Source organism: Mauremys mutica, chromosome 1 (genome assembly GCF_020497125.1).
Source record: "Mauremys mutica isolate MM-2020 ecotype Southern chromosome 1, ASM2049712v1, whole genome shotgun sequence".
Lineage (NCBI taxonomy): Eukaryota > Metazoa > Chordata > Testudines > Geoemydidae > Mauremys > Mauremys mutica.
Genome location: NC_059072.1, coordinates 99,513,770 through 99,541,612, shown reverse-complemented (window position 1 = coordinate 99,541,612; position 27,843 = coordinate 99,513,770). Strand labels below are relative to the sequence as shown.

Genomic DNA, 27,843 nt, shown 5'->3' with positions numbered 1-27,843 from the left:
CAGGAACAGGTGTTAGTCTTGAGTCACTTGGTGGTACACAGGTGTGTGCATCACTAAACAACATATTCAAGACCCTTGGCTGTTCATATCAGCAGAGTCAAAGGATTGAATGGGCATAGAAAGTGGATTCACTGCTCACCCCATGAATGTGGACCTTCCAGCTCACTGTTGAAGCATGTAGTGACATTGCAAGCTTTCCTCACAATCTGTTCAGTCTCTCTCTCTTTTTCTTTTTTTTCTGGAGACAGGCATCCTCAATCTTCAGGTTTGCAAGGCACCTATTCATGACAGCCCAATACACTCACAGTTGAGAGATAACGCTTATAGTGAATATTATACATTGTGAGGAAGAACCTTTTTTTAAAGCATGCAATATAATGCCATGTGTCAGAGGTCTAGTCAAGCCACCTCCTCATGGCCAGTCACCAGACTGCTGTGAGGGAACTGAGCTGCTAGATCCTGTGTGTTTTAAGCGTCCAGTCTGAACAGAATCCAGGTGCTGCTTTCAGTTTGGGGTGCAGATCTATCTGGCACCCACTTCTGAGAGCTCAGAGCATGTGGCCCACTGTTGAGTTCTGGAACTAATACTGGCCCCTCAGACTTCCTCTCCCACCACCCCAGTAGCTTAAATACCACCTTTTCCAGAACTCCACGTGAAGGAGTGAGCCTTCTGGTTACACTATGTGCCCCTTGATGAGGTAATGTCTACACAAGGATAAAAAAAACCTGTGGCTTGCTCAGGTCAGCTCACTCGGGCTCGGGCTCTGGGGCTGAAAGTTCTGTGTAGACATTCAGGCTGGAGCCCAAGCTCTGGGACCCTGTGAGGGTGGAAGGTCCCAGAGCTGGAGTTCCAGCCTGAGCCCAAATGTCTACACAGCAATTTTTAGACCCATGAGCCGAAGTGGTCTAACCTGGGCCAGCGCCAGCCATGTTGTGAATCTTGTGTTCCTGTGGATATGGCTACACAGTGGTAAAAGAATGGCTCATCTAGTCCAGTGTCCTGTGTTCTGACAGTGGCTGGTGCCAGATGCATCAGAGGGAATAAACAGAACAAGGCAATTACCGAGTGATCCATCCCCTGTTGGCCAATCCCAGCTTCTGGCAAGTGATAAGATGTAACAGGTACAGGTTTATAACACACGTCTTGCTATTAAAGAGCTAACTCGCATTTATACGAAAATAATAAACCCTACATTCATTTCCATGCTTCAGTTTCTTCACCACTCTGGAACGTTCATTGGGCTGGGGTCAGTCCTTTGGGGCCCTGGCCATCCAATATCCTCCTGTAGCAGTGCATGATTTGTGCTCTGATGTGGTGCTTTCTTCCCCAGCTTGCCTACTCTGATTGTGGCTCGTCTGTCGTCTTATGCTTTCCTGCTCAAACTTCCTGTGAATCCTTTTGCTTTGGTAGCTTTCCACTGCTCCTGCCCACCTACAGACCAGCTTGGCCAAATTGGTTTCCCAGCTTGGTGATTTTTCATAGCATAATTATTGTGTGGTCAAAGCACAGTCATTAAAACTATGTACTCCCTGTTGTCCTCAGTCTGGTGTGTACCTGCTTCAGGTTCTGTCTGTGATGGTGGATACACAAAGAGGTATTCGTGATACAGCAATTTCCATAGCAACAACTTCATAATACCAACCAGAATTCATTAGTTGTAAAGACCGAGCCTCTACATCATCAGTCTGTTGAGCCCTAGATATCAACAATAAATCCTGTGTTTTATTGTGTACGTCTCTATAAATGTTGTGACTTTTTTTTTTAAAAGTCCCGATTCTGGGTAGAATAACTTATAATGTCAGCTCAGGTATTCAATATTTTGGAAGCTAGCTGTGTGCATGCCTCTCCACATGTGCTTTAGGCCCTGAAACATGGTGATGTGTTGCTACTCCCAGCAATGACATACACCCCTGCTGTCATCAGATGGAAAAAATAGGTACTCTGCAGCTCCTTTAAGTATAATCGTATTTGCTCTGTTATGCTCTCTTATTCAGCCCCATCCCTCAAAACATTGATCAAGGAATCTGGAGCCCTTCATTTCTACCATAGGTTACTTGTTTCAATTCTTTCCTAGTTAGTAGTTTTAGTAGGTCACTATTGTAGATTTCAAGTCTGGAAGAGCCCACTCTGATCATCTAGTCTGGCCTCCTGCATAACACAGAACAGAAGTCATGTATCAGGCTCACAACTAAAAGGTCCACAAGAGACTTCCCAGCTTGAACCCGTGAGCTCTCTAACTGAAAGAAGAATCCTACCATAGTTCCACAAAGCTACTGCACAATGCTGACAGCTGTTTTTTTTCTGATGTTTTTTGGGCACCAGCTCATTCACACAAGTTAAGCAGTGGATAGGTACTCACATTAAAAACTCCAGCAATCTGACTCTCGTGTTGGGTATTCTCATTGGTGAGACGGTGGGTTGAATAGAAATAGAAAACATATTGCCCTCTAGCCCCTAGACATGGCCTCTTCAGACTAAGAGTTAAAATAGTAAGGAAGCTTGCACTGACACGGCTGTAACTGTGTAGTTATAAATTGAGTCCATTAGCTTTCTTAATCACTAAGTAATGAACTTCTTAAGAAGAACTGATGAAGTTGGTGTTGCTGATTCAGTAAGTCTCACTTTCTTCTGAGACAAAATGGTGTTAGGTAGCCTCTCGTATTAGAAGTGTCTAACTGTGGGCATCAAGTACTTTATGCAAGAATAACTGTGCCAGCCTTGGTATCCTGCGCAAACTCCATTTTGGGTAATTACATGGACTATCTGTTTAAATTCCATCTCCAATTTTAATTAATGTATTTACTTCCTGTCCTAAGTCTGCACAACATTGCATAGCAAAGCTATGCAACTGCCCTGCTCCATCCCAGACGTGACTTAATTTCTCTGTTGTGGGATGCAATTTCATACATACAGCTTTGTGAAGTGTGAGGGCCCTGTGAGTTGCTATATATCATAAATGTAACATTAGTTTTTTATTAATAGTAACTTCTTTATTTATTTTGTTTGTTTTTTGTTTTTGTTTTTTCCTCATCTCATCCCTGGAGAAAACCTTTCCAATTCAACACAAGTATTAGTCTGATTCTGTGGCTTGCTCCTTTTAGGGGAGTCCTTTTGCATTTCAAGATCCACGAAGAAACTGACTGTCTTTGACAAGATGTATTAGTTCTCTCTCTCCCCTTAAACATAGCTCCTGTCCCTGTAACTGCAGTAACTTTGTGGGAGAAAATGCAGAAACTAAGGTGCCTTCAGAATGCTGCTCGGCACCTAAATTCATCAGTAGGGGTAATGCTTTAAGGAGTACCTTTAAAGAGTTTGAGAGCTCTGCTTCTGATGCTCCTGACAGCACAATACTTTCTGCATAAAGAGTAGATTAGAGGTTGATGCTGCTGACATTCATCTTTAATATTCATTTAACTTCTTGCAGAACTAAAAGTTTAATTCTTAGGATTTGTACAATCCTATACATGTTACAAATTAAACAGTTAACTTCACAAACCCACTAAACTTCATAACACCCTTATAAAGTAGGCAAGCATTTATACCTATTTTGCAATGTAATATTCAGTGCTCATAACAGTAATTATTGAAATATTGCTATTTTTGTAAAGAAGTCTTTGGAAAATATGAAGTGCTAGAAAATGTTAATCATGTAAAATTATTTCTTTTCAGGTTCTGTGTACTGTACTAAGTGAAGTGATTCAAAATGCCCCTCAATGATGACCAGAACAGTGATTTTGATTCTTCAAGGCTATCTGAAAGCACAGCTTCTTCCAGTGACTCTGAATATTCAAGGCAGAGTTTTACTAGTGATTCTTCAAGCAAACCCAGCTCCCCAGCTTGTAAGCAGATTTAACCTGTACAATAGATATCTAGGCTATATTTGTGTATATGCATGTCGTGGGACTTGGAATTTATAACTGGTACTTCAGAGTGTTAGGAGAAAGGCACAGCTTCTTGTTTGGATCACCACAGCTCCAAGTGGTACAGTCTGCCACCATGAAGCACAAGCAGATCCTTGGTATACATGCAACAGTTGTTACTACTTCCTTCCAAAAGAGCAACTAAAGTTTGCCTGGCAGAGCATTCTTGTCTTGGATTATTCTGGCTTTGGCTTATAGGTTACAAAATAGTACCATTTTGTCCATCCACCAAATGTTGCTTCATATACAAAGGACAAGATACCTCTATTTAGCCTTTAAACTTCAGAATTATGAAATCAAATCAATAGTGTTGTGACTTTTTTTCACTGAACAGTAAGAAGTCAAAACACAAAATAGATGTGAAGAAGCAAGTTATTTTGAATGACTTATGAGAATAAATACTACTGTACATAAAATACACTTAATTGTAGAGCACTTCACTAATGCTAACAAATCTTTTTAGTATGTATAAATTTTTCTTAATTTAAAAGTAAACTTGTTAATGGAACTGAAAGTTTGTATTTGGTATGTTCCCTGTCCTATATCATTCTTTTCAAAAGTACAGTTTCCAAATATGAAAAGTAAACTACAGAAGTTTATTTTAGAAACTTTGTATATTTTGTGAGCAATCACTCCTTTCAAGTAAGGGTGTGTTATGTCCTTCACAACATAAACTCTTCAGTAAGAGACATGATTAGTGGGGCAAAGACACTGGCATATGCTATGGAACAGAAGCTGCATATCTCAAAGTAATGAGTTTAGACTGTGGTTACAATAATTATGGAGAGAAATGAATCTGTTTACTCAGTGATAACATGCAGCCTGTATGCATGCTTATTTATTTTCACTCTTATGTAAAACCTGCCCACCCAAAACTCAGGGTTATATGCTGGGTCCTGTGTTTAAAGTGAGAGGGGTACATTGGCCAAGATATCAGAGTAAACGGCTGCTCTTCAAAACATGCCATAAGAGTCTTCTACCTTCCAAAGATGAGCTGGGAAAGACATTCCTTTACCAGATCATTTTAAGGAGATGCTAAGAACTCCCAGTCTAGCTAGCTTCTCATAAATTAGTGTCCAGTTAACAGGAAATAAAATATCATGCCTAACTATTTCCAGGTTTGTTTTTTGCGGTACAATCCGTCTTTTAAAATTGAACTTACCTACAACTGACTTGTGGCTCTCATTTCTTTCATTACAGCAACAAGCCCTCCAAAAACTGTTACATTTGATGAATTGATGGCTGCTGCCAGAAACTTGTCAAATCTGACTCTAGCTCACGAAATTGCTGTAAATGAAAACTTTCACATGGAACACGTAGACCTCCCACAGAACAGGTAAGTTAGTCTTTATACATTTTGCAGAAACTGATATGGGGTATGTGTGTGCACGCAAGGGAAACTGGTCTGAAGGTACACAACCTGCGAAGGTGTTCCACACTTAATGAGGAACTCTCAAGGCTGCAATATTGTGGCATAAGTGCTGCAATTTGGTAGGGTTAACACGTTTTCTTCTCCTGGAGCATATGATGCTTTGCCTTATTTATAAGGGAAGATATGTAAGCAATGTGGTATGCACTTTGTGGTATGCACTTTGGAGTCCACCTTTAATGTTTCTTGCCAATCTAAAACCTCTGGGAAGGATTGTGTGTGGGGGGGGAGATAAAGTTGTAATACTGCTGTGTGTATGGTATGTGTGGCTTTTATCTATATACAGCATTTGAGCTACTGAGTATGCTGTATCAGCTATACTCATCTCAGTAATGAACACCATACTCGTGCTGCTCTGCATACTAAAACACTCCTGGGAAGTTGGAGGAAGAAAGGAGTAATTTACATACCCAGTTTAGACTACAGTAGGAATGTCGAGAGATTATAATTTAAAATGGAATCTGGCCATGCTATTGAGCCAGTTTTTACAAAAATACAATGGGATTATTGTTGATAACAAGTAAGGATTGTTCTTTTTATATATATGACAAAAAATGCTTCTCCAAAAACATACTACTCAATAGCACCAAGCTAGTGGAATTGGTTTAATACAGAGTTGGAATAAAAGTCTTTTATACCCAAATATTGAATTGCCAGCACCACTTTCTGCAGTACCAGGATTTTCTTGGGGAAACCTCTCATTTTAATTCTTAATCCTGCTTAGTTTTGGGAGGTGATAACCTGGGGTCCAAGGGTGATCTGGTTGCAGATATAGCTCTTCCAATTAGCAGATATGATGATGGTTCTCCAACAGTCATTGGACTGTCTTAAGATTGTGTGTGGTGGTTGTTTTTGTTTTTAAACTCTGTTTACTTCTTTAAATCTTTTTGTGCAAATTCATTTCCCCACAGTTTGGAGGGTAGAGTGAAACAAATCGTACATAAGGCATTCTGGGATCATTTGGAGTCAGAACTGAATGAAGATCCTCCAGAATATTATCATGCTATCAAGCTCTTCGAAGAAATTAAGGAGGCAAGTTAGTTTCACACACACCCCCTTCACACCTCCAGTATTGTGCTGACATCTTAGGCCCCAGTCCTGCAAATGATTCCATGTGGGTGGGCCCGCACTGTACTCAGTGGGATACTTCTGCATGTCGGTTGCAGGATGGGGATGTGATACAGTACTATAGTGTGCCTAGAATACAAAGTCAGAAATCAACTTTCCAAATAGGATCAAGATCTTCCCTTATTACTGGAAATCCTGGTGCCAATTCATTAACTTATTAGTAAAGACCTAAGGGTGTTTCTGAAAGCTTGCAAAGGTCTCAGCCAGTAAGCCGGTAAACTTGTCGTCACCAGCTTCTCTATCTGTATTCTGTTCCCTTTGGCTGCTTTTCCCATGCTGCTAAATAAAATAGCCTTTCCAATTTTGGGATTTGCAGTCAGGCTCTACAGTGTACCCTTGACTTCTTCAAAAAGCTGCTTTCATTTCATCACAGTTATTAAGGGCTTGCTGGTCTCGCGTTGCTGCACTTATTGAAATGTCTTGTGGTTTTTTTTGTTTTTGTTTTTTCACTTCAGACTCTTCTTTCCTTTTTGACTCCTGGAGCAAACAGGATTCGAAACCAAATCTGTGAAGTCCTGGATGCAGATCTTATAAGACAGCAGGCTGAGCATGATGCTGTTGACGTTCTTGGGCTAGCTAACTATGTCATCATCACTATGGGGAAATTATGTGCTCCAATAAGAGATGATGATATAAAACAGTTAAAAGCAACTGGCAATATTGTAGAATTGTTGAGGTTGGTGTTTGGCTACTTTTCATATCTGTTTGTTTGTTTGTTTAGAAAATACAAGTTTTTGACAGACAAGGTGTTTTGGGTGGAGAGGAGAGGAACTCAAAACTAACATTAAACTGGAATAGCGGGTTAAGCTAAGAAACTGCCTAAATACTTTCAAGTTGGGTTAGATTAGCAGTAGAGTTGGGTAACGTGGTACTTCATCTAAGAGTTCTAATTGTTTTGGATTTTTCACAAGCATATTTTTTCAATGGTGTATGTTAAAGTGTTGCAATACCCTGAAAAGTGTCCCTGTTTTTATAAACAAAAAAGAAAACAAAACAAAAATATCATGCAGTTCCATGTGTTTTTAAACCCATGCTTCCATATCCTTTTCAAGTTAAAAGGTGAGGTGTTCTTGTTTAGAATTGGCCGGGGGAAAAAGTGTACACTCCATCTGGAATATGAAAGTGAAGCTCAATTCTTTGTCTGTACCATTCCCTTTATTAAAGACTTCACTGTTAAAGTTTGATTAACAAATCTACCTGAACCTCAGATGTATTAGCTCTGTAATATAAAGCAAGAAACTATTTTAAATGTTTTTGCCATCACTTAGGCATACCTACAGAGAGCAAAGTGGTTGAGTAGGAGGGAATGAGGTGTTTTGTTTTGGCATTGTCAGAGTTGCTAGAATGTTTTAAATTTCAGTTTGCTTTGGCTGCGATGTGTTAATTGCCTCCATATTGCTTCAAAACCTTTCTGTTATTGGCCTGTGGCACTAATGTCTTGATCATGCAACATCTTTGCCCTACTTTTGTAACTTACACCAAATATCCCAATACATTATTTAACTCTCCAAAATGCTTTGGGTATATAAACTACTATGAAAGTCACTGCAGTGCCAATACTTTCTCTTCAGTACTTGGAGCCTGTTCTCTAAGGTAGAAGGACTACAAAACAAGTCAAGTATGTAGGTGTACATCAGGCTGTTCAAGAGCATATGAGTTCATCTTGAAACTCCAACTTAATTTCTTCTGTGATGTTGCACTGTAATTTTGTGTTTGCTTTCAGACAAATATTCCATGTTCTGGACCTCATGAAGATGGATATGGTTAATTATACCATTCAAAATATTAGACCACAGCTTCAGCGTAACTTGGTGGACTATGAAAGAACAAAATTCCAAGAAATTCTTGAAGAAACACCAAGTATGTATTATGATGTTTTCAGTTAATCAGATACAGTGGAAACCATTAAAGCCAACCTTTCTCTCTGTTACTATAGGTATCTGTTGAGCAAGGCACCTGGGGACAAATATGACCATATCCTACCTTTTATATGATAACTAATAATTGTGAAATGCTGACTTTATTGGTCGCTGCTGTTGTAAATGCATAAGACCACACGAAAAAGATACAGTTTGTGAAGAAATTGTTCCTGCGATCAAAGCTTTTGATAGCTGATTAAAACAGTTCTGCATACATAGGGCTCAGTTTTATCTTGCAATATATGAAATCACTATCTTTGTGTATCTGAAAATCTGCTACTGTTCACATGCATATGCACAGTAGTTGGTTTTTCCAGAATACGTGCCATTGCATGCTATGTAATTGGTAGTAGGCAGAGGCAGGATTAAGTCCATAATGAAGCATAGAACAACAAAACCTATTCTCTAGTGAAAATAAATGTTTAGTTTAGATGTTGTGAAGGCACAAGTGAGTCTTGTTGCAGTGTAAAGATAATACAGTTAAACCATTGTTAAGAAATTTTGGAAGAGGAAGGGAAACTGGTGACATTGATGGCTAATGCACTAGACTTGCTGAAGATTTAGATAACTGTATTTAAATCTTGCTTGTGCCTCCAGTGCAACTAGTCTGCTATGGGGTTTTTATAACCTGCCCAGAAGCTTCAGCTGGTCACCAGTGTTGGCTAGGTGAAAAAAGCTTGGGGAAAAACTGACTTGAGCAGACTTAACAGTCCACTGCAGTCTTATTTAGAGATCAGAAATGGAGTTGTCTTGTTCACCTACATTACTTGTCAATATACTGTACACTTGCATAGAAAGTTATACAATAAACTTGTATGGAATTTTGTTATTGTTTAGGTGCTCTGGATCTAACAACAGAGTGGATAAAGGAATCAATAAAAGATGAATTGTTGTCTGTTTCTTGTGAAACTTCTTCATCCCCTGGTGTTGATGGTAGCTCTAAACCAAATCTCAGTCCTACTCTGGTGCTAAACAATGGCTACTTGAAACTGTTACAGTGGGATTATCAGAAAAAAGCAATTCCAGAGGTAAGAAGTTAATTCTCATGACTCTTCTTAAATTATCCCAGTGCCTCAAAATTTACTCTTAATTCTCACTGCATGGAAGTACTGTTCATGACACTAGATGTTGTGGAACTCTCCTGTAGGACTTCTCTTGACAAATAATTCCACAAATTTCCTGGTTTCAAAGTAGCATGCTCCATAATCAAGGAGCACTTTCCTGGTAAGTATCAGTTGTTTGTTGTTCCCTGCATTACAATGTCATAATGCTGATGATACCGTGTGTGTGTGTGTGTATGTATGCACTTGTGTGCGTGCTCTCTCCTACATAGCAATAGCCTTACTAGTTACCTTAACTGTGATAAGAGCAAACTAGAGAATGGCTAGAGAATTTTCTCCAAGATTGAATTAATAGGACAGTAGATCATCAGTTCACATTATGAATGATCTCCTTGCCATGGGCAAAGGTAGTGCATCTGTTCTGATATTACTGGACTTCTCTGTAGCATTTAAGACATTTGACCATGGAATCCTGCTGTCCTGCCAGAAATAGCAAGTATTAGCAGGTTCCTGCTAATAAGAGTTGATCATTCCCCTTGGGCCATATATGGAATCATGATTGGCACCTGCCTTGCCATCTGGAGAGTCCTGCAGGGATCAATCCTGTTCAACTGTATGAACCCATTAGAGGAAAATGGTAAAGCAGCATGACTTAAATGCTAGCAATAAGAAAATGATGCCTACCTCAGTTAACTGTACAATTAGTGGTGTGTTTAATCTATCTGCTAGCTATCTAAGGCCTGGTCTACACTAGGACTTTAATTCGAATTTAGCAGCGTTAATTCGAATTAACCGTGCACCCGTCCACACCAGGAAGCCATTTAATTCGACCTAGAGGGCTCTTTAGTTCGAATTCGGTACTCCACCCCGACGAGGGGAGTAGCGCTAAATTCGACATGGCTATGTCGAATTAGGCTAGGTGTGGATGCAAATCGAACTTACTAGCTCCGGGAGCTATCCCACACTGCACCACTCTGTTGACGCTCTGGACAGCAGTCCGAGCTCAGATGTTCTGATCAGCCATACAGGAAAAGCACTGGGAAAATTTGAATTCCTTTTCCTGTCTGGCCAGTTTGAATCTCATTTCCTGTGTGGACGTCGTGGCGAGCTCAGCAGCACTGGCAGCGATGCAGAGCTCTCCAGCAGAGGAGTCCATGCAATCTCAGAGTAGAAAGAGGGCCCCAGCATGGACTGACCGGGAAGTCTTGGATCTGATCGCTGTGTGGGGCGATGAGTCTGTGCTTTCGGAGCTGCGCTCCAAAAAACGGAATGCAAAGACCTACGAGAAGGTCTCCAAAGCCATGGCACTCAGAGGATACAGCCGGGATGCAACGCAGTGCCGCGTGAAAATCAAGGACCTGAGACAAGGCTACCAAAAAATCAATGCGGCAAACGGACGCTCCGGAGCCGAGCCCCAGACATGCCGCTTCTACGAGGCACTGCATGCCATTCTCGGTGGGTCTGCCACCACTGCCCCACCAGTGACCGTGGACTCTGAGGATGGCATAGTGTCGAGGGGCAGTTTCTCGGCGATGTTCGCCGATGGGGAAGATGAGGAAGGGTTTGTGGAGGACGAGGCAGGCGACAGCGGTTACAATACTGCTTTCCCCGACAGCCAGGATCTCTTCATCACCCTCACAGAGATCCCCTACCAACCCTCCCCGGCTGTTAACCCAGACTCCGAATCAGGGGAAGGATCAGTCGGTAAGTGCTATAAACATGTAAACATTTATTTCTTAACAAAACAGGAATAAAAACTATATAAAAAGGTCAATGCATATAGGGATCGAACAAAAATCCTCTTGGGACAGTTCTACGAAGCTCTCTGAGAGGTACTCGAAAAGCCTCCGCAGGAGGTTCCTGGGGAGAGGTGCCTTGTTGGGTGCTCCGTGGAAGCACACTCTTCCGCGCCAGGCCATCCTGAGGTATAATGGGAGCATCGCCTCGACCAGCATGGCAGCATAGGGCCCTGGTCTGTGCAGGGATTCACGCAGCATGCGCTCTCTGTTTCTCGCTCGGCGACTGCTGCATCTAATTAGGGGAATTACTTTAATGTTACTATTGTGAATGCTTGACTTTTCCTTTGCATAACAATGACCGTCGTTTAACAGCCACGTGTTGGAGGCTGCAGAGGAAAAGCATACAGGGATCTTTCCCGGGGACAGCCGCGAGGGGCTGGAACAGGGTCAGACTTTATGCTTTCCAGATTGCCTTCAGCGGGAGGGCACTGCTATCCATTAACTGTTAAGCAGCCTAAAGTTTACGGCTTACCAGGCCTGGCTGCTACACGGATTCTGCTGTCCTGCCCCGCTTGTCCGATCTCCAGTGCAAGACCCCAGGCAATGAAAGCGAATGCCGAAAATTCGAACTTGTCCTGAGAGCACATGAGATTAGGTGCCCTGTATGGTCTTGTTCACAGAAACTGAGTAGACTGTGTTCAGTGTTCGCAAACATGTATCTTTGGAAGGAAATCACTTCCTTTTTCCCATCACACAGCTGTGGCTCTTTCCCGAACTGCCCCGGCATCCCCCTCACAGAGGCTGGCGCAGATTAGGCGGCGAAAGAAAAAGACTCGGGACGAGATGTTCGCTGAACTGATGGCCTGCTCCAGAGCCGAGGCGGCCCAGCAGAGCCAGTGGAGGGAGACCCTCTCTCAGCAGCAGCGCTCACACAGCGAACAGGAGGACAGGTGGCGGCAGGAAGACCAGCAGGCGACTCAAACGCTGCTTGGACTAATGAGGGAGCAAACGGACACGCTCCGGCGCCTTGTGGATGTTCTGCAGGACTGCAGGCAGGAGCAGAGAGCCCCCCTGAACTGTATCTGCAACCGCCCTCCCCCGCCACAAAGTCCTGTCCCCCCCTCACCCAAAATCACAAGAAGGAGGGGCGCTAGGGGCCGTGAAAACTGTCACTCCACCCCAGCAGAGCGCTCATGTACCAAACAGCTCTCATTCCCTAAAGTATGAGAATTGCTTGCCTTCCTGGCTCACCCGATCCCAAATCCCAGTTTCATCCACCAACTGTGTAGTTGAGTATTAAAAATAGTTTGCTGTTCATTACTGTTTCCGTCATGTTTCTTTGCAGAAGACTTTGTGTGAAGGGGGGGAGGGGAGGGGTTTGTTAATTGCATAGGACAGCCACCATTAACAGGGTACAGACATGGGGGCAGGATCAACAGCAGGTCACACACAGAGTGCAGTCACTAGGCACCCGGGTCACTCTGCGAGGTGTCTGCTGCCCCAGGTCAGTCTGGGAGGTGTATGTTGCCCCAGGGTCCGAGCGCCTGGCATCCACAAATGGCAAGGCAGGCTGCCCTTACCATGCCCTTCCACCCTAGCCATGAACCTCTCCGATGCCCTGAGCCCCAGCCAGAGCCATCATCCCCCCACACACCTACTCACCCTTCCCACACACCCCTCACCCCTTCCTGCAAACCCACCCCTTCCTGCACACCCTCCGGTAACCGTCCTCCCCCCAGAGACCGCTGTAGGAGCAGGAGCCTGTCAGTCCTCGAGTGTAGAAGCGGTCTGTACATCACTGCACACCGTACCCACCACAGTCTGCGTCCCTGTTGGAACCCTTGAACGAGAATTCGTTAGTAAAGAAAACTTAGTTAATTAAAAATGTTCCAATAACTTTATTTTTAAACGTCTGTTGGAAGGGGGGAAACCTGGTGAACGGGGTATGTAACCGCTGAAAAAAGTCAATAGTAACTGAAACAGGGGCAGGTTCAGCTTCTCTGTAAAGAGACTGGACAGTCATAGGTTACCCTGCTCTCTGAGGAACCTAGCTTTCAAAGCCTCCCGGATGCACAGCACTTCCCGCTGGGCTCTTCTAATCGCACGGGTGTCTGGCTGAGCGTAATCAGCAGCCATGCGATTTGCCTCAACCTCCCATCCCGCCATAAAGGTCTCCCCCTTGCTCTCACAGAGATTGTGGAGCACACAGCAAGCTGCAATAACAATGGGGATATTGGTTTCGCTGAGATCCGAGCGAGTGAGTAAGCTCCTCCATCTCCCCTTGAGACGTCCGAAAGCACACTCCACCACCATTCTGCACTTGCTCAGCCGGTAGTTGAAGAGCTCCTTGTCACTGTCCAGGGCGCCTGTTTAGGGCTTCATGAGCCAGGGCATTAGCGGGTAGGCTGGGTCCCCGAGGATCACTGTAGGCATCTCCACATCCCCAACACTTACTTTGTGGTCCGGGAAGAAACTACCTTCCTGCAGGCGTCTAAACAGACCAGAGTTCCTGAACACACGCGCGTCATGAACCTTGCCCGGCTACCCGACGTAGATGTTGGTAAAACGTCCCCTATGGTCCACCAGTGCTTGCAGCTCCATTGAAAAGTAGCCCTTTCAGTTAATATACTGGCTGGCCTGGTGGGCCGGTCCCAGGATAGGGATGTGAGTGCCATCTATAGCCCCACCGCAGTTTGGGAATCCCATCGCGGCGAAGTCATCTATGACGACCTGGACGTTTCCCAGGGTCACTACCTTTGAGAGCAGTAGGTCAACGATTGCGTGGGCTACTTGCATCACAGCAACCCCCACAGTAGATTTGCCCACGCCAAAGTGGTTCGCTACTGACCGGTAGCTGTCTGGCGTTGCAAGTTTCCAGAGGGCTATGGCCACTCGCTTCTGCACACTCAGGGCTGCTCGCATCCGGGTGTCCTGGCGCTTCAGGGCAGGGGCCAGCAAGTCACACAGTTCAAGGAAAGTGCCCTTACGCATCCTGAAGTTTCGCAGCCACTGTGATTCATCCCAGACCTGCAGCACTATGCGGTCCCACCAGTCCGTGCTTGTTTCCCGGGCCCAGAATCGCCGTCCCATAGCATGAACGTGACCCATTGCCACCATAATCTCCACGGCGCGGCGTACCGTGCTTTGTGAGAGGTCTGTGCCACTCTCACACTTCATGTCCTCACCGCGCTGCCAGAGCCTCCTCGCCCGATTTCTCAGCAGCTGACTGTGGAAGAGGTGTTCGATAAGGTGCGAGGAGTTGACAACGGCCATAAGTGCAGCGATGATCGCAGCGGGCTCCATGCTCGCAGTGCTGTGGCATCCGCGCTGTCACTGACCAGAAAAGTGCGCGAACAGAGTTCCCGCCGGCGCTTTCAAGGAGAGAGGGCGGGAGTGACGGTTGAATGACGACAGTTACCCAAAACCACCCTCGACACATTTTTCCCCCAGAAGGCATTGGGGGCTCTACCCAGCATTCCAATGGGAAGCGGGGACTGCGGGAACTGTGGGATAGCTGCCCAGAATGCACCGCTTCCAATGTCGACGCTTGCCCCGTTAGTGTGGACTCACAAAGTCGAATTAGTATCCTTAGTGTGGATACACAAATTCGAATTCATCAGGTCGAATCCACAAATTCGACCTAAGTTAAATCGAACTACTCTTGTAGTGTAGACATACCCTAAATGCTTGGCTGAGAACAACAATGAATGAAGACCAGTTGGCAGCAATTAAACCCAGGAAGACTGAGGTGATGCTGGTGGGGAGAAAGGAGCATTTACCAAATCAGTAACCTCACTTTGAAGGACATGTACTGTTTGAATACTGCTAACTCTTCACAGTCTTATTCACCTGAATTGTTTACAACTTCTGAATGCCGTTACGCTCAGATTAGTAAAATATGCCCTCGTCCATCTGAAAGACAGAGTAGATGAGGAAATATCTTTTATTGGACCAATTTCTGTTGGTGAGACAGACAAGCTTTCGCGCTGCATAAAACTCTTCCATCTAAGGTTGGCAAGAAGACTGCTCCTGTTCCTGTCAGATTTGTACTTATCCATGGAACTCGATGGATATGTGGTCTCTAGGCTTGATTATCTTAATTCTCTTCCTATGAATGAAAACTGTAGACTAAGTTTTTTTAAAACAAAACTTCAGTGTGGAACACTGCATCCAATTGTTCATCAGTGCAGGCTACAAAGAGCACATGAACCCAGTGTAGTTCTCTGTTACTGGCTCCCTGTTCCATACTGGGTCACAGTCAAGGCTTTAGTCCTCATCTTCTACCCCTGTATGGCATTAGCCCAAGTTCCCTGAATGACCACCTCAGCCTGTTTGATCACCATCTCTTGTGACAGCTACATTCCTGCAACAATGGTACTATCATCCTTAACGGTGAAATCTCTATGCAACAAATAACCGTTTGGATAGAAATGGTCTGTTAACCTGGAATTCTCCACAGGAGATCAGAATGCTGCTAAGAACCTCAGAATTTTCAGAGAAAATGGCCAACCCACTACTTTGACTTAGTCATCCCATAATAATGCACTATAACTAGGAGCGGCTCCAGGCACCAGCACGCCAAGCACGTGCCTGGGGCAGCAAGCCACAGGGGGCGCTCTGCTGGTCGCCGTGAGGGTGGCAGGCAGGTTGCCTTCGGCAGTATGCCTGCGGAGGGTCCGCTGGTTCCGCGGCTTTGGTGGACCTCCCGCAGGCGTGCCGCCGAAGGCAGCCTGCCTGCCGTGCTTGGGGCGGCAAAATACCTAGAGCCGCCCCTGACTATAACTATCTTTAAGAAAAGGGGTAGGAGTGTGGGAGGAATCCAGCCTCTCTTGACTGGAAGGAAGAGAAATATGTCTGAACACATAGGCCTCAGTCCAGCAAAATATTTAAATAATCTGAGTAGTCCCAGTGAAGTAAACAGGACTACGAACATGCCTAAGGATAAGTGTGCTTAGGTATTTTTCAGGATCAAGGCCTTAATTTTTTGGAGAGGCACTTTGATGTCACAGTGATAGGGCTCCATATAAGAAGCTAGATGAACATTCTCATTGTGATACTCTAGGAGTTATTTTTCCATTGCAAACTGCTGAAAGAGTAGATACACCTTAAAATCCACTGACGTGTCCTGTTACTAACATTAAATTATCCATCTACACAGATGTTTTATGACTAGTTACTATTACTACTTGGAGCTGGTCAAAATATTTTGAATTTTTAATGACACAACCCCCCTGAAACTATTAAGTCTTCTCTTTTGAAACCCAGTTCTGTATATATTGGATATGTTCTTCTGCTCAGTGTGGGTGAATGTATTTACTTTGAAAATGATTAGCATCATCCTGATCCTGGGCTACTCGTGGGGCTTAAGTGGCCAGCTCCTAGGACTGTCCTATGGGCAGCAAGCTGCAGCCCCACCGCCACCACACACTTGGGCTCACAAGGGAGGCATCTGAAGGCAACCTTAGGTCAATCTTCCACAGTTCACAAACTGAAAAAATCCTCCCTCGCCTGTGTTCAGGACTGCTAGGGCTCCTAATGCCACTCTGGCCCTCGTTACTTTCTATAAAGGGGCAAGAGTTGGGGTAGGACTCCTCCATAAATGTTTCTATTTCTTGATTAAGATTTTTTTTTAAAATCTATTTAAAAGTAATTGTGGTGGGGCAGTTTTTTTTTTGTTTTTTTTAAGGAACTGTATAATACTACGTATGCAAGGGGTTGGCTATAGTTACTGTGAACTTCTTGACTTTTGAGTACTGAAATTTTCTGCTGCAGTGTTGCATGAAAGTAGCGTCTCCTCTGTCCTTGAATTACTTGTTCGGGCATTAGCTTAAGTCTCAACTTGGTATCACTTACAGTAATCAATGCTATTCTAATTCTAGACGTTAATAACAGATGAAGTTCGTCTTCAGAAGTTGAAAGAGAAGCTGAATGAGTTACGGATTATAGCTTGTGTATCTCTTATAACTAGCAATATGGTGGGCACAACTATTGTGGGCTTACCTGATTTTGCTGACAAATTAAAAAGGATTTCAGCTGTTCTGCTGGAAGGGATGAACAAGGAGTAAGTTCTTTCTCACTTTTTTTTTCTCTTTAAAGAAAATGGCCAGGTGGCATTTAACAAACTTTATTGTTTTTTTTTCAGAAATAGTTAAAATGTTGTATAGCCTATGCAACTTGTTACTGATATGAATATAATCAATAGTAATAATCCATTTATTATGTATCACTCTTAGACCTACATGTGTACTAGTGAAAACAGTTGCCTAGTGCAGACTTCATTGCATTGCCCCACCCCTTCTGATAACAAAAATTACTACATGAACCCAGGAGAGGGGACCAAAGCCTGAGTCTGCCTGATTCCCACTGCTCTGGATGGAAGAGCCAAAGCCCAAGCCCCACTGGTCTGGATGGGGTAGAGGCTGAAACCGAAGCCCAAGGGCTTCAGCCCCCACCAGGGCTGAATCTCTTGGGCTTCGGTTTCAGCCCCAGGCAGTGGGGCTCGGGTTTCAGCCCTGAGCCCCAGCAAGTCTAAGCCAGCCCTGGCGACCCCATTAAAATGGGGTCGTGACCGAAGCTCCTGTAAGTTTTGCGGCAAGGCACCCCTCCCCTGGCCTGGCCCAGCCCAGGCCCGCTGGAGCTGCTGGGGAGAGGAGCCCCTCGCCTGGCCCAGGCCCACCTGAAGTGCTGCGGCTGGAGAGAGGAGCCCCTCCCCAGGCCCAGCCCAGGTCTGCCAGAGCTGCAGGGGAGAGGAGCTCCTCCCCTGGCCTGGCCCAACCCATCCCAGGCCCACTGGAAGTGCTGCAGCTGGAGAGAGGAGCCCCTCCCCCGGCCCGGCCGAGCCCAGTCCCGCTGGAGCTGCCACAGCCGGAGAGAGGTGCTTCTCACCTGGCCCTGAGCTGCTGCGGTGAGAGAGGGCTGGGGGGGAGCGTTCTCTCTCTCTCTCTCTCTCTCTTCCCCTCCCCCACCCCCGCTGCAGCCCTGTGGCAGCCTGTACCACAAACCCCTCATCCCCAGCCTCACCCAGAACCTGCCCCACAACCCTCTGCCCCAGCCCTGAGCCCCCTCCTGCACCCTAAACCCCTCTGCCCCATTGCAGAGCCCTCATCCCACACACAGCAACCCTCTGCCCCAGCCCGGAGCCCCCTCCCACACTCCGAACCCCTCGGCCCCACCCCCACCATACATCACCTCCATATTGGTGCACAGAACAAAATTCATTCCGCACATGGACCTAAAAAATTAGAGGGAACACTGGTCATGACCCACTTTGGTGTTCTGACCCACAGTTTGAGAACCGCTGGCCTAATGCATGCATATAGCTTAATTCTTTTTTACAATAAACTTTTGTACTGAAAATCTGACACCAAATTCAGTGTATAGTGTTGAAATTTCTCCACTTATGCACCATTTAGGTCAGCACAGACAGTGGCAGTGCAAGCTTCATCATGTTGCTCTGCCAATTGCTTCAGCCTTTCACGTTATTCAATCAGTTCCTGGCTCCTCTGCTGCAATTGCCACTAGTGCTACAAATTGTGGTGATGGTGATTTTTGTGTGTGTGTGTGTGTGTGTGTGTTGTGGACACTGCCCTATATGGACTGGCATTAAGAATAGAAACTTGGTTCCCATGTGCCACCAAACAGCTGTTTGGTTGTAACAACTCTGTCAGTCATTACTTGGGCAATTTGAACTGTGGACCCAGATTCAGCTAAGTATACTTAAGTATTTTCCTGGACTGGGACCATGGTATTTAAGTGCACGTTTAACTTTAAGCACATGTACTAGTCTCATTGACGCCAACAGAATTTAATCATATGAGCAGTCCTTTCTCTTCCTCCTCCCTGACATCCCTGCTAATAGGATTTACTCTTATCCTGGGGCGGAAGATTTGTGTCTTGTATCTGGAAAAGCTGACAAAGTTTGCAAAAATCCACCTGGCTCTCTTATTTTATTGGAGATGACTAATTTAAAAAGAAAATAGAAAATGAGGGAATAGCTATGCAACTGAAGTTACAAGAACTGTTAGAGTTAAATGCTCAAACTTTTTTCTTTTCAGAAAATTTGATTTGAAAGAGGCTCTGAATAATATAGGTGTTCAGATTTGCAGTGAAGTGAACAGGTCCCTGTCCGAGAGAGGATTTCCCACTCTCAATATGGAAATTCAAAACAGCCTAGTGGGTCAGATCTGTAGCATTGTTGAAGAAGATAATCCCATCAGCTCCCTGATTGGTTAGTATAATTTATGTGGTTCTCTGGTTGTATGCATGTACGCAATTTCTTCTTCTTTTTTTTTTTTTAAGTAAATGAAGGCTAATTGCCCATCCATACTGTAAAAATTAAATTAATTTACTAAAGTTAAAGATTGACTTTTTATTGTGAAAAAGTTAAAATGAAAGTAACTTTCTTACAGTAAATATTGGGTCATAAAGTGTGCAAACCTGTGCTGCTTCAATTGTTTATATTAAGACAGTCTTCTGAAAGATTGGTTCGGGGGGGAGGGGAAATAAAGTTAGAGTCCAGAAATATGAGCAGAATGCTCCCAGTGATTCTGGGATGTTCTCTGGGGCCTGGTCTACACTACGCGTTTAAACCGAGTTTAGCAGCATTAAACCGATTTAACCCTGCACCCGTCCACACAACGAAGCCCTTTATATCGATATAAAGGGCTCTTTAAACCAGTTTCTGTACTCCTCCCCGACGAGGGGAGTAGCGCTGAAATCGGTATTGCCATGTCGGATTAGGGTTAGTGTGGCAACAATTCAACGGTATTGGCCTCTGGGCGGTATCCCACAGTGCACCATTGTGACCGCTCTGGAAAGCAATCTGAACTCGGATGCACTGGCCAGGTAGACAGGAAAAGCCCCGCAAACTTTTGAATTTCATTTCCTGTTTGCCCAGCGTGGAGCTCTGATCAGCATGGGTGGCGATGCAGTCCCAAATCCAAAAAGCGCTCCAGCATGGACCGTATGGGAGATACTGGATCTGATCGCTGTATGGGGAGACAAATCTGTTCTATCAGAGCTCCGTTACAGAAGACGAAATGCCAAAGCATTTGAAGAAGTCTCCAGGCTATGATACAGAGTCCACAGCACAGTGCTGTGTGACAAGTGTAACGGAAAGCCAAAGAATCAAATGGATGCTCATGGAGGGAGGGAGGGGGTACTGAGGACTCCAGCTATCCCACAGTCCCCGCAGTCTCTGAAAAGCATTTGCATTCTTGGCTAAGCTCCCAATGCCTGAAGGGTCAAAAACATTTTCCCGGGTGTTTCAGGGTGTATGTCATCAATTTACAGCCTTCCCCCACCCCTGAAAGAAAAGGGAAAAAAATCGTTTCTCACCTTTTTTCAATGTCACCCTATGCCTACTGCATGCTGCTGGTAGACAGGGTGCTGCAGTGCTGAACACCAGCATCCCCTTCCCGGTGGCAGATGGTGCAATATGACTGATATCGGTCTTCATCATCAGCCCGTGAGTGCTCCTGGCTGGCCTCGGTGAGGTCGGCCGGGGGCGCCTGGGTAAAAATGGGAATGACTCCCGGTCATTCCAGGCAGATGGTACAAAATGGCTGGTAACCGTCCTCATCATAGCAACTGGAGGCTGAGCTCCATCAGACCCCCCCCCCCCTTTCACATCTAAAGAAAAGATTCTGTACTGCCTGGACTATCATAGCAGCTGGAGGCTTCCTCCCCCTCATTTTATCTCACTAAAAAGTCAGTGTTTCTTATTCCTGCATTCTTTATTACTTCATCATACAAATGGGGGGACACTGCCACGGTAGCCCAGGAGGGTTGGGGGAGGAGGGAAGCAACGGGTGGGGTTTTTGGAAGGGCACCCCCTAGAATGGCATGCAGCTCATCATTTCTGCGGGATCTCTGGGGCTCTGACACGGAGCAGCTGTGCTCTCTGGTTCTCTAGTACACTTGCCCCATATTCTAGGCAGGACTGACTCTATTTTTAGACAAAACATAAAGAAGGGAATGACGCAGGGAGTCATTCCCATTTTTGTCCATGCGCCTCCGGCCGACCTCAGCGAGGCCAGCCATGAGCACCCATGACAGCAGCAGACGGTACAAAATGATTGATAACCGTCATCTCATCGCCAATTTACAATGGCAGACGGTGCAATAGGGATGGTAACCGTCTCTGCTACCTTGCAAAGGCAAATGAATGCTGCTGTGTAGCACTACAGTACCACGTCTGTCAGCAGCATCCAGTACACATACGGTGACAGTGACAAGGCAAAACGGGCTCCATGGTTGCCATGCTATGGCGTCTGCCAGGGCAATCCAGGGAAAAAGGGTGCGAAATGATTGTCTGCCGTTGCTTTCACGGAGGAAGGATTGAGTGACGACATTTATCCAGAATCACCTGCGACACTATTTTTGCATTGGGATCTCAACCCAGAATTCCAATGGGCGGGGGAGACTGCGGGAACTATGGGATAGCTACCCACAGTGCAATGCTCCGGAAATCGACGCTAGCCTCGGTACATGGACGCACACTGCCGAATTAATGTGCTTAGTGTGGCCGCATGCACTCGACTTTATACAATCTGTTTTACAAAACCGGTTTATGTAAAATTGGAATAATCCCGTAGTGTAGACATATCCTGTGAACCTACAAGTGACAGGATTTCAGAGGGGAATTTAATTAATACCTAATTGTGGATTGTGTGCACCAGTGGAGGATCTACCTCCCACAACTTTGGGTTTAACTCTGTCTTCATTATAGTTGTGCATCTATTTCACAACATAAATCCTATTGCTCAGTCTGAAGGTTGTCCCTCTACAACGGGGAAAATGTGACTTTGTTCTAAGTTAAAACTGAAGGGAGGAAGATAGAGAAAGGTAGCATTCAAGCTGTGTCTCTGCTTATTTTGATTCTTTCATGTGCCAATGTGTGAAGTATTTCTAAGGCAACTGTGGCTTGACACTTTGGATTTACATTTATATGGTCTGTTCTATCATGAACTCAGTTATCTTCTCTGTTTCAGATAAACGAATCCAGCTATATATGAAAAGCCTGCTTACTCTTCCAAGCATTCAGAAATGTATGCCTACGATGCCAGGAGGCCTTGCTGTGATTCAGGCAGAGATCGAGTCTATTGGATCTCAGTACGCAAGCATTGTGAATTTTAATAAACAAGTATATGGACCATTCTATGCAAATATTCTTCGAAAACTGCTTTTTAGTGAGGCACCAATGGGGAAAACAGGAACTGATGCTTCTACTAATTGAGGGAAAAGAATGATCTGGTTATGCAACCAGCCCTGTTCCCTTCACAGTATTTATTATAAAGATATTGTGAATTCTGTTCCCTCAATGTGCATAATTTACTCCAATGATTGTTACTGAGACAGGGACAGACAGAGGTGTATCCAAAGGAGAATAGACTCTATAAAGTGTGTACAGGTAAAGCTTCCAAAATTCATTGGAATGAAACTAATTAATATATATATTTTCATGAACTTAATCTGTTTAATGGATTTTAACACTCATTGTGATCACTGTAAGTGTCTTCTTCCCAAGCAAGCATTTTTGACTCAGTGTAAATATGGAGAAGTACCTCTTGGTTTTGCTACTATTACAATTTAATCAATGGAACTCTTAGCACTCGTATTTAGTAATTAAAAAAAAAAATTACGTATACTGGTGCAATGACATAAAATGATGACATTAGTTCAAATGTACTTTACTTATAGTGCTTTATTGGTGACACTACATAACTGAATATGGGTCACTTCTTGAAAGACTTAGAGATGAAAATATAGTGTAATTGAACTTGTAACGAAGTAAAGATTCAAATTAGGTCAAATCCTGCTGATATAGTTATTGGGATCAGAATTTGGCCTATCTTTCAGTAGTGCATGCCACATTACTATAAATGGTGTTAAGTGTACCAGTTATAGAGTGAATATGTCATGCAAAATAGAAACATTTCAGAATTTGTCAAATGTAATCCAGCAATAAAAGATAAGTCTAACGATTCTTTTATTCATGGAAAACTAACTTGGGTGCTGACGTCAATTTCCTTACACAAACAAATGGTTCTAAAAGTTATCTAAAAGAGGTCATATTGTCCTTTAATTAAACATTTGGAAGCCTAATCTTTTTATACATGTAGCGTTTGCAACTTTGATCTTCGGAGGTGCTTAGGCACCTCTGAATTGGGACTTTAAGCCTTTGATCTTGAAAATATTTAAGCACGAGAGTAGCCTTATTGACTTCAGTGGAACAATTTTTGCTTAAAGTTAAGCATGTATTTAAATATCTTACTGGATTGGAGCCTAAATTTTGAACGTGAGTAGTGATTTTGTTTACTGACTGGATATTTCAGTTTTTTGGGTCAAGTTCAGCATCCAAAATCAGTCACTAATCACTTTTGAAAATTTAAGCCAAAAGCTATTAATTCCACACGCATTAGGCCAATACTGCAGCCTGGAAGCTGGCCTGATCCAAAGCCACTGAAGACCATAGAAAGACTCCCACTGTCATGAATGGGCTTTGGGGCAGGCGTATTGGGTAACTGGGGTCTTGCAGAGACTGTTTGAACCTTTTGATATGGGAATAAACTTCTAAAAGTTTACACAATATAGACAAATTATTTTGCATATCTCACATTACTGGATATGAGTGTTGAAATATTCAGTATAAAATGTTCCCATCTTGATCAGAGTTAATCAGATATACTCAAAATATATAATTATAGTATTTGACTGTTAAATAGTGAATTAATCCTATTTTTAAATGTCAAAACATGTAAACTTTGGCTGGTACAAGTTTCCAGATATCTTCCTAGTGTTTTATATACAGTATATTTTTATTTAAAAAATAAACTTTGCCCATATGGGATTAATGTGCCACACACAATATATAAATATACAGTACGACTAGCGTGTCTCTCATGAAGATCTAAAATGGCTGGGCATTAGAAGCACTTTGGATTGGTTTATAGTCCAACCTCCTTTTTATAGAATTAGGGTTGTTTTTTTGTTTGTTTTTGTTTAGCAGGGGGAAAAATACTTTTTAGACAAGAGTTTCTCAAACTGAGGCTGGCGTCCCAGGAAAAACAAAGCAGGAATTATTTTTAACTTTCTTTTTGGAAGGTTTCCATGTGGGACTAAGCAACAACAGACTCATGTATTAAGTGCACACTCTTCTGGACTCGTGTCAAAAGCTACTACCGAAGTTCTATCTATGTACATGTGGGAGTGGAGGGAGGCTAAAAAGTCTCAAATTGCAACAGTTACTCAATGACTTCTCACCCCATTTGCTCTTTATGCCTTGTTAAAAATATTGCACCAAATAGATGAGTACAGTTTTTAGTTTGAGAAACTCAAAATTGAAAGGAGCTGTTACAGTGTAACAAGTGTGCCAGAGAAGTGGTACATTCTTGTCTTCATGAATATGGTACTTCAGTACATAGTTCACATGTATCAAGAGAAGAACATATCCTAAAAACTGAAAAGGGAAGTTCTGTTAGTAATTTCCTAATCTTGGGAAATTCAACTATTCTAAAGTTGTGCTTTGGGCCCCCCCCAAAAAAAGATTTTATTTTTAGCTTGTACAAAAAATTGTATTGTAACTTTCTATCCTTGCAATTTATCTTTCTAAATTTTCTAGTGTAAAACCGAAAAATTTACTGTGGTGAGATCAGCTGGAGTATGTTTTAGACCAGAGGTTTATAAACGATCTGGGAAATTGTCACTGTAACTTCCAACTAGAAAATGAGGACATAATAGTTTTGTTTGCATTAATGTGACTTTTTTTTAAAAGGGCATTTTATAGGATGGTATAGGTCAGAGATCACTTAAACATTACAATTAGGATATATTTTAATAGTGCTTTGGATGTACATGTTTCCTCAAACTTCTGTCTCTTGCATGCTCATGGTTCAAATGTTTACCTCTGGTCTGAATTTTGCTTCTTGAAAATAGACAATTATGTAGCAGTAGCTTTATTAGATGAAGTACAAATGAATTTTTGTGGTATGCATTTGCGTTGTTTTGTTTTTGTATGCATTAAAAGTCTGTTTGTAGTAAAACTGTGGAGAGAAGTCATTCATGCAAGCTGCTTCTCAGTTTAAATATAATGCAGTCAGTTATTTTGATACATTATTGCAAAATGACTCTTCTGTAACTTCTCTTTTCAAGGAGTCCTTCAGGAATGTATCCTATTTAAATCAAATGGAAGAGCAGTTTTAAGTGCAGTTGTAGAAGTGGCTTAAAATAACACTTTCTGACTCTAATCTGTTTTCTAACTATGTATTGTGACATACCAGGGTGCAATCCGGACTAATGAGGAGCTGTATCACTCCTGCCCTGCAAGCTTGGGTGCCTTACAATGCCTTGCTGAAGTAGCTCCTATCAGGGTCACTCACAGCCAGCTTTCCAGCATGCAAGGCCCACCCTATGTGTCTGTGTGTAATGGCAGCCTGCAAGTGACACGTGGGTTACACACTGGCTCTCACCAGTCTTGGTTATACTGCAGGGTGACCCTAACACACCCCCAGTCCCAGGTTTTTCCCCAGAAATATGTCCTGTACTGCCCAGCCCGCTCCTAGATATTATGTAGTATCTTAAATCTGTTATTCTTTAAAGGGAATAATATGCCATCGTATTATCTCAGTTATTCAGACAGTTCAATTTAAACACTGGATTAGATAAAATTGTAAGAAGTTTTAACTACAAAGATTTTAAGCGAGTATGAGTAATGAGGCATAAGTCAGAAATAGTTATAAGAAAAATAAACATAAGATGTTTAGTAATACCTAACTTAACAAACTACAACAGATTCAAGCACAGATTCACCACATGCTGATAGCCATCATATTGACCAAACCCTGTAGGTCAGGACTCCCCACCGTACCCTAGAGTCCAACAAATGCTTCCTTTTTTGCTTCAGATGCACTGAATGGAATGGGCAGGGAGAGAGAGTGGGGCCTTGGGGCATTTGTCCCTCCTTTTTATAGTTTGTCCCTCTCTTGAAAAACATTTCCAGCTGCTCACTAGGAGACAAAAAGTCTATGTGGAAGGATGTTCCCTGCTGGGTTTTTCTTACCGGTTTGAGCTTTCTTTGCTTCTCTTCTTGCTGGAGGACTCTGTTTACTGCTTAAATACAAATTAGGCAAAGCCCACATTCCTTTGTTTAGGACAGATCAGTCTACCAACCTCAATTTGGGCAGGGCTGTGAGGTTTGGAAGATGTGTTAATAACATCATACAGGCAAATCTTATAACATTATATACAATGTTGCTACGCATACTTTATCAGGATTAGACTGCCTAGCAAATTATGAATTTTGAAATGATACGTTACAAGACATGCCTTGTAATACATTTTGTACAATAATGTATAGGATGTGAACATGGCTATATTGTCACTCATATAGAGTTAGTCATAGCCATCCATCACTGTAGTATCTGGGGCCCTTCCATTGAAATCAACAGACGTTAGGAGCCCAAATACCTTTTGAGGATCTGGTCTTGAGTGCCTTACAATTAATTGATTTTATTCTCTCGCACGCACCCCTTTGTCTATTAGTGATATACATTTTTTTACCGCTGCTGCCTATGTTGGCTTTGTAATGCTATAGCAGTTGAACTGAATTTTATTTCTCCTTTGCACATTGTCCAAAATATTGTTATACACATTCCAATTGCAGGACAGTATTCTTTTTCATATGTATGCAAACTCAGCACCTCAACTAATTGCCCAGGTTGGATGGTAGAAGCTAGCCAGTATAATCTTACTGGTGATGGTGCATGACTGGGAAGGAATGCTGCTTGATTTCTAATCTCAGAATGAGTTTGTAACTCCTAGCACCAAACTCTGCAAGAAAAGAGACTGAAAAGATTGCAGCTGTCTACTTGTGAGAGATGAGGTGCATGTATGTATGTACGGACAATAACAAATGGCGTAGAGCAGGTAAATTGGGTGTGCTAATTCATCCTCATGCTACATGAGCAAGGGGACTCTTAGTGAACCCAGTTGGGGAACTTGTTACCACAAGCTAGTCTTGAGAACTAAAACTCTAGTTGGATTCAAAAAAAGGATCACAAACTTCTATGGATAACAAGCCAGAGTTAGTGTAGAGAGGATTTTAAAACCAACCAACAAAAAACCCAAACAGTTGGATGGGATTAAAACCTAGAGCTGTTCAAAAAAGTTCTGAGATGTTTTGTCAGAAGTTTCAGATTTTGACAAATCAGCGAAATCCCTGAAAATTCCAGCAGACCCCAGGTATGTTTCAAAACCAAGGAGGCATTGTTTCTATTAGGATTCTTTCATGCAGTCTGCCCATCTGGCTCCTCGGCAGAGCTGCAAGTGGTTTGCCTCAGAGAGGGCTTTCAGGGTCCATGGTTTCAGGGCAGCCTGCCTTTGGTTGGGGCTCCATTCCCTTTTGTGGAGAATTGTTGGGATCCTAATCTGAATGAAACCAAATTTTGAAATAAAATCCTCCATGAAAGAGAATTACCTTTCTCCACACAGCTGTAATAAATCCCTCATGCTTCAGGGCCTAAACCAGCTCTGAGATATACTGAGGGAAAATCTTACTTTGTAGGTAGATTACTCTATAACTACTGTGTGAACAATATGGGGGGAGGGGCAGCATCTTCACCTGAAGCATCTGGTGTTGGTCATTGTCA

The 27,843-nt window shown here is 43.3% G+C and overlaps 1 protein-coding gene across 5 annotated transcripts in view; it reads left to right on the top strand.

The window, feature by feature from the left end:
* The window catches only part of TCP11L2 (t-complex 11 like 2), a 33,969-nt gene extending 8,730 nt beyond the window's left edge, over positions 1–25,239 (top strand). For 4 of the 5 annotated variants that reach the window (XM_044987328.1, XM_044987338.1, XM_044987358.1 and 1 more), the window contains exons 2-10: positions 3,671–3,840; positions 5,122–5,257; positions 6,262–6,382; positions 6,934–7,154; positions 8,202–8,338; positions 9,235–9,425; positions 17,077–17,258; positions 19,252–19,424; positions 22,189–25,239. In XM_044987328.1, the coding sequence (XP_044843263.1) occupies positions 3,705–3,840; positions 5,122–5,257; positions 6,262–6,382; positions 6,934–7,154; positions 8,202–8,338; positions 9,235–9,425; positions 17,077–17,258; positions 19,252–19,424; positions 22,189–22,433 (1,542 nt within the window). In that variant the 5' untranslated portion in view covers positions 3,671–3,704 and the 3' untranslated portion in view covers positions 22,434–25,239. Of the gene's footprint in view, positions 1–1,103; positions 1,123–3,670; positions 3,841–5,121; positions 5,258–6,261; positions 6,383–6,933; positions 7,155–8,201; positions 8,339–9,234; positions 9,426–17,076; positions 17,259–19,251; positions 19,425–22,188 lie in introns of those variants that run through there. The other variant, XM_044987366.1, reaches the window with a different exon arrangement.
* Positions 25,240–27,843: the final 2,604 nt, after the last annotated feature.